Source organism: Salarias fasciatus, chromosome 16, assembly GCF_902148845.1.
Source record: "Salarias fasciatus chromosome 16, fSalaFa1.1, whole genome shotgun sequence".
Lineage (NCBI taxonomy): Eukaryota > Metazoa > Chordata > Actinopteri > Blenniiformes > Blenniidae > Salarias > Salarias fasciatus.
In genome coordinates this window covers 2,470,870-2,478,190 of record NC_043760.1, presented here as the reverse complement: position 1 = coordinate 2,478,190, position 7,321 = coordinate 2,470,870, and the positions used below count along the sequence as shown (strand labels likewise).

At 49.8% G+C, this 7,321-nt stretch overlaps 1 protein-coding gene across 1 annotated transcript in view; it reads right to left on the bottom strand.

Moving 5' to 3' along the window:
- Positions 1–658: 658 nt before the first annotated feature.
- The window catches only part of vwa8 (von Willebrand factor A domain containing 8), a 59,582-nt gene continuing 52,919 nt past the window's right edge, over positions 659–7,321 (bottom strand). The window contains exons 41-45 of the mRNA XM_030111903.1: positions 6,006–6,131; positions 5,385–5,543; positions 3,037–3,135; positions 2,730–2,968; positions 659–1,882 (exon numbers count right to left, since the gene is read on the bottom strand). Coding sequence (XP_029967763.1) covers positions 1,774–1,882; positions 2,730–2,968; positions 3,037–3,135; positions 5,385–5,543; positions 6,006–6,131 — 732 coding nt within the window. The 3' untranslated portion in view covers positions 659–1,773. The remainder of the gene's footprint in view (positions 1,883–2,729; positions 2,969–3,036; positions 3,136–5,384; positions 5,544–6,005; positions 6,132–7,321) is intronic.

Genomic DNA, 7,321 nt, shown 5'->3' with positions numbered 1-7,321 from the left:
AACTTCAAAAATAAAATTTAAGAAAGAAACACAGGGAAAACATTCAAACTAAACAGAAAAAAATAATGGAAAAAAAAAGGGGGGAAAGGAAAAATGAAGGGAAACGGAAACAAGGAAGAACAAAGAAGAAAGAAGAATACAGGAAAAATGAAGAAAATGGAAAAACTAGAGAAATTATGAAAAAAAACAAAAAAGGAGATAAAACAAAACTGGAAAAGAAAAGTCAGAAGGACAAAAAAGAGAAGATGGGAAGAAAAAAGAGGAATAAACTAAAAGTTTTTCTCTCACTGCTGTAACCAGGAAAACAACCAAGAGCATCAAACAGCAAACCCAGCAAAACACGTGGAAAAACTAAAACTAGTTCTGAAGTTATAAAATATATTTCAATTGCAGCAACGAAGGAGTGAAAGCTGCTTTTTCACGCAGAGCTCGTCCGTTCTTCATTCAGATCATTTCCAGGTTTTGAGGCTGCAGGTTCGGTCAGTCTGGTGAAAACGGTGGAAACGGCTCAGCTGCTCAGAACGGTCACCGATCCCCGGGCGAGTGAAAGTAATCTATTACTGGGAGGCCTGAACTCCTAACGTGGTTAATAATGATAATAATGATGATAATATCTGAAAATCCAGAAACGAGACCAATGAAGCCAAAACCCAACGAGCAGCGTTAAAATGATTTATTTAAATTTTGTACATTACTTTTACATTGTTTTTCCACATGGATGAATAAAATCATACAAGCTAAAGAGACGAGACAGACGGAGGTGATGGGAAGCGTTTCTCTGTCCACTGCTGGCTGGTTTCATCTGGCAGAGTGAAGTGGGTCGACACCGACGGGACGCAGCGATCGATTCGCTGATCGCTGCGGATTATTGATCACATCCTGAACAGCAGGAGAGCAGCCGACAGCCCGGCGACGACCTCCGACCCGGAGGAACGCCCCACTGGAGACAGCTGCTGTGCCGCTGCTGCTCCAGGGTGGTGCAGTGGTGAGCACTGCCGCCTCACATCAAAAACACCTCCTGTTCGATTCCTACATCCTGATGTTTGGAGGAAAATGTTGGCCCTGACCGGGCGGACCACTTCACCACGGCACAGCCTCCATTCTTCACAGGACTGATGTCTGATGTGACGATGAATCAGACCCGGATCAGCAGCATCACTTGAAGCAAGTCGAGCTGTTTAAGTTATTTTCTGAACGACTGTCCGGGTTCTGAGTCTAAAGCCGTTTATTAGAAGGCAACGAGTCCAAACACGTGGAAACGCAGCAACGTCTGACGTGTGTGTGTGTGTGTGTGTGTGTGTGTAGGTGTGTGTGTGTGTGTGTGTGTGTGTGTGTGTGTGTGTCACAAACAATTCCAGACGGCGACAGGTCAGGCTGTGTGTTTGATCCCCACACGGGGTCCGAGACAGCGGGCTCCAGGGGCGTGCACGGAGACAGGGGGCGTGCACGGTGTCCCTGCTGCTCAGGGGCGCAACAAGATCACAGAAAACAAACTGTCTCCACCCAGAGGGTCAACACACACACACACACACACACACACACACACACACACACACACACACACACACACACACACACACACACACACACACACACACACACACACACACACACACAGACACTCTTTGCTACAGTAATAAATACGCCTGATTCTGGATCTGATGAGCTGAAGACACTGTGACAGTAATGAGGTTTGACAGGACAAACCTTTCAGTACAGAGAGTGTGTGTGTGTGTGTGTGTGTGTGTGTGTGTGTGTGTGTGTGTGTGTGTCTCAGGCACTGGACAGCATGGTGGAGGTGAAGATCTGCTGCAGGATTTGGGGGATCTGCTTGGTGTCCATGGCCACGAAGGAGCGTCCGGCTGGGAGAGTCCTCTGCAGCCTGGAACGGAGAAAGCAGAGATGGAACGGTGGAGCAGTGGAACGTTCTGCTCTGGATCCGTCATGAACCGAGCCTGCAGAACACTGTCCTCGTCGCCATGGGAACTGGCAGGTTTCGACTGTTGATGCTGTAATACTGCGATCTGCCTGTAAAATCGATCTGCGACTGTAAAGGTGTGCGTTTACACAACGACGTCCTGAAGACGACGTCTGTTTCCACGGAAACAGTGAAACAAGACGCTTCTGTATTACAGGTCTGCTTGGAAGGATTTGAGCCGTTTAGTAATCAGTCAGCCTGTTACTGATGAGCGTTTTTATTTAACCTTCATTTGACCAGAACTTCTGCTGACGACTACCTGCTTTACTGGGCTCAGTTTTCGGGGCAGAAAGACCCCTGGGGGGGCTTCAGGTCTCGGCTCTGCTCTGGAGTTTAAGGAGTTAAACCCTCCTCAGTGTCTTCTTCTCTTCCTGCTTGTCTCTTCTCATTGTCATTCTGAGGCATCTGGCTGAGGCCCCGGCCCCCCGGCTGAGGCCCCGGCCCCCCGGCTGAGGCCCCCGGCGGCCAGGAGCTACAGTAAGAGGCTGGGGAGGAATGGCACTGAGGGGTGGGAGTGAAGGGAGCAGAGGCCTCTTCAGCATGAGGCTTCACCTCCACAGATCTGGGGCCTCATTTCTAAACGCTGCTCACATTTAAAACACGCCGCTTCCTGCTGAGAGGCTGGCGTTGAAAACAAGATGACTTGCAGGGAGAACGGGCTGCTCGATACCACACAGCACTCGGCAGTGGTTCTAATGTTCTGGCTGATCAGAGTCGGGGGTTTTGAACCCTTCCCCTGGCTGCTGCTCACCGTTCGGCCTGGTCGCCCAGGGAGCCGATGAAGATGGCGAAGGCGTGGACCCGGGGGTCGGAGGTCAGCGCCTGGGCGAGCCTCTCGGGCCGGATGCCGTAGCGCTCCAGGTTGGCGTCGCTCAGCACCACCAGGAAGTGCTCGTCCGCCTCCTCCGCCGCCAGCGCCCGCACGCCGGCCTCCGTGCCCTCCAGCGTGAAGTCGCCGCTCATGCAGAACTGGGCGTGGGCGTGCATGGTCTGGGGGCGGCGGCGGCGGGTCAGTCTCTCCGACGGATGGGGATGTGGCGAGCGGGCGAGGATCCTACCTTCAGGACGCGGAGCCGCTGCTTGTTGTTTTTCGGGACCTTGTCCGCCGCCACCAGCTCGATGTCGCAGCCGTCGCCCGAGTGGCCGACCACGTCGTACTGCGAGGAGAGAACACTCGCGTCAGAACGTCCTCTGGCCGCAGAACCTGGTCTCAGTCCAGCAGAGTCACGGTGGGACAAGACATGTCCTCCGGTCCGTCCTCAGACTTCTCACCGAGCAGCTAAACCCGGACAACCAGCCGAGGCAGCGAGCAGCTGCTGGACACGTGGACAACACAAGACACACACCAGACCAGAGTGACCTTCGACCTTTGGCCACTAAATCCAGTCAGTTTTAAGAGTTACAGGAAGTGGACCAAATTCTAAGAAACTCCCTCGGCTTGCTCTGGACCAGAAGACAAAAACCCAGAAGACGTTTAAAAATGATTTGATCCTCAAGAAGTCAATGAATCAGCAGCATGACGACTTTTCAAACGAACACGTTTCTGTTTAAACCGGTGGACAAACAGGACCTTCCACACATCTGCTATCTTCACAAACCCACTCCAGACAGGAACTGTCTAATGTGGTCGCTTCAAACTCTGGAATTCACACAAAAACATCCCTTGCAGTGGATCTTCAGGGCGAAATCACTGAGTTATGTGAACCATCAATAAGACTCCACTGACTCCAGGCTGGTCTGTCGTGTGCTTTGGGTGACTGTCTTAATTCACTCCTTCATTTACTGTTCCTTCTTCCTTTCATCGTAGAAATATCACAATGCCTATTCTTCAATGGGACGGTGATTTCCTACAAGAGCTCCTGTTTGAGTTCATCTTGTAGTTTTGCATTATATATGTGTGTGTGTGTGTGTGTGTGTGTGTGTGTGTGTGATACATGTATATATTTATTTATTTAGTTATTGTTTTTTAATTTTGTGCAAAAAAAAAAAAAAAATATATATAAAAAAAAGTAAAAAGTCACAACTAAATCAGAGTGAAATTTCTCCAAAGGGCCCGACTGGTTCCTGTTCCCAACCTAAAGCTTCACCTGGATCCAGCCTCACACTGTAGCGCCCAGCAGCAGGAGTCAGAAACGACCCTGAAACGGGGAGCTGCAGGCGTCACGTCAGGTTGAACCTGAGACAAAGCTGCTGTTACATTCCCCCCCCCTCCACCGGACGCCGTCCGGCAGGCCCGGCTTATGTAAGGCCGGGTCAGCTGTTCCAGGTGCGACACTCGGGACAGTCTAATGGAGGAGGCGGCGACTCCAGTCCGGTCCTCACGTCTCAGTTACTGAGTAGAAAACCTGCCGTCGGCCTCGACTTGATCGACTGGCGAGAGTCACATGCTTCCAAAATATCACTTATGCTTGCTGATGTGGATCTGTCGGGTTTCTCTGTAAAAGTGTCGAGAAACACTTCTTAAATAAAGCTGAACTGAACTGAAAAATTAAAGAAAGGAGTCTCTGAATGTGAGCTCCACGAGGATCTGATTGGTTTTTTTCGAATGAACACAGTGACACATTTGTCCCTTTAACATTGTGTCATGAGAATAGTACACACACACACACACACACACACACACACAGGACCGCGGGGGGTACATGTACACAGGGAGAGTCTGCCAGCCTCTCAGATGTCTCATTATGTAAGGACAGTTATGCAAAGAGAGAAGTTAAAGGCTGACATGTGATGTGACACACGTACGTGTGTGTGTGTGTGTGTGTGTGTGTGTGTGTGTGTGTGTGTGTGTGTGTGTGTGTGTGTGTGTGTGTGTGTGTGTGTGTGTCCATACACACCAGTGAGGACGTAACTGCAAACTGACCCAGAGGGACAAAAAGTGAAGAGACTAAACCTTCTGGTGTGGATGTGTTTTAAGGGCATTCAAGTGTGTTTGTGTGTGTGTGTGTGTGTTTGTGTGTGTGTGTGTGTGTGTGTGTGTGTGTGTGTGTGTGTGTGGGGGGGGGGTTAAGTGTCACTCGGGGGCCAGGAAGTCTGTCTCTCATCCACTTTTCAGCACTCACTGTCACTGCTGACAGAATCTCCACACAGCTCTGAACACACATCTGAGATACGATGCGATCAATATTCTGATCCGTCATCAGATTAAACTGGATTATATCTAATGTAATGTCTCCTAAGCACCAGAGGAGAGCATTGTGGGAAAAGGCCTCAGGACTGTAACTTGCAGAGGGGATATGTCTGCATGTAGAAGGTCTCGCTTCGTTCCTGCGGTCTGGATGCTGAGACTCCCGCCTTCACGCTAACGGCGCTGCTCTGAGCGCTCCCGCCTCTCGGCCGCCGTGAGGCGGTGTGAGGCCTCACACCGCCTCACGGCCTCACGGCGGCCTCGCGGCGGCGTGCTCACCTTGAACTTGTGCTCGTAGCTCTCCAGGGCCTCCATCACCATGCACACGGCCTCCATGGAGCGCTCCAGCCGGCCGTCCACGCCGTTGAAGCGGTACATGCTGCCCGACACGTCGGCCAGCAGCCGCAGGCGCTTCGGCTTCTGCTGAGGACTCCCCAGCTGAGGACACACACCGAACACACACACACACATACACATACACACACCAAACACAGAACACACAGCAGCACAGGGTCACATCCAGCGGCTCCTGGAGCTCCGAGGCCGGGCTTCACAGCAGGGTGTCAGGACTCAGACCCCAACAGAAATATGCCACACAAGAGTCAGAAAAACACGGCGTGCACGCTGCGGTTAGTGTGGGAGTGTGCATGATTAGTGTGGGAACTATCTCTGCGATGTGTGTGTGTGTGTGAGCCCGAGCACAAACACAGGGTGTAATAATAATCTCACACACACCACAGGAATGCACCGACTGACAGATAAAGGTCAAAATTATGTGAGGGTGGGTGTGTGTGTGTGTGTGTGTGTGTGTGTGTGTGTGTGTGTGTGTGTGTGTGTGGCTGCGGGACGGTTGAAGAGCAGTTTAAATTTGTACAGACAGAAACACACACACACACACACCTCTGGGTCCAGCTCCCCCCTCCGTTTATAGATGGCCTTCTCTCCGGTGAGCCCGTCGATGATCTTGGCGTCGTCCAGCTCTCCCAGCGCCTGGTTCTTCAGCCACTGACGCTCCTTCCCCTTCGCCTGCAGGCGCCGCGAGAACACACACTCTGAGAACGTCTTACAGCCTGAATGGATGAAAAGAGTTCTGACCTTCAGAATAAAGGAGCCTGAAAATAAACAAAATATTGTAATCAGGGAGTAACTGCCTCATTCCAAGAGGAAGATGCTCTATAATCTGATGTTAGAGGAGGAAGATGCTCTATAATCTGATGTTAGAGGAGGAAGATGCTCTAATCTGGATGCTAGAGGAGGAAGATGCTCTATAATCTGATGCTAGAAGGGGAAGATGCTCTATAATCTGATGTTAGAGCAGGAAGACACTCTATAATATGATGTTAGAGGAGGAAGATGCTCTAATCTGGATGCTAGAGGAGGAAGATGCTCTATAATCTGATGTTAGAAGAGGAAGATGCTCTATAATCTGGATGCTAGAGGAGGAAGATGCTCTATAATCTGATGTTAGAGGAGGAAGATGCTCTATAATCTGATGTTAGAGGGGGAAGATGCTCTATAATCTGATGTTAGAGGGGGAAGATGCTCTATAATCTGATGTTAGAGGAGGAAGATGCTCTATAATCTGATGTTAGAGGAGGAAGACGCTCTATAATCTGATGTTAGAGGAGGAAGATGCTCTATAATCTGATGTTAGAGGGGGAAGATGCTCTATAATCTGATGTTGGAGCAGGAAGACGCTCTATAATCTGATGTTAGAGGGGGAAGATGCTCTATAATCTGATGTTAGAGGAGGAAGACGCTCTATAATCTGATGTTAGAGGAGGAAGATGCTCTATAATCTGATGTTAGAGGGGGAAGATGTTCTATAATCTGATGTTAGAGGGGGAAGACGCTGTATAATCTGATGTTGGAGCAGGAAGACGCTCTATAATCTGATGTTAGAGGGGGAAGATGCTCTATAATCTGATGTTAGAGGAGGAAGACGCTCTATAATCTGATGTTAGAGGAGGAAGACGCTCTATAATCTGATGTTAGAGGGGGAAGATGCTCTATAATCTGATGTTAGAGGGGGAAGACGCTCTATAATCTGATGTTAGAGGGGGAAGACTCTCTATAATCTGGATGCTAGAGGAGGAAGACGCTCTATAATCTGATGTTAGAGGGGGAAGATGCTCTATAATCTGGATGTTAGAGCAGGAAGATGCTCTATAATCTGGATGTTAGAGCAGGAAGATGCTCTATAATCTGGATGTTAG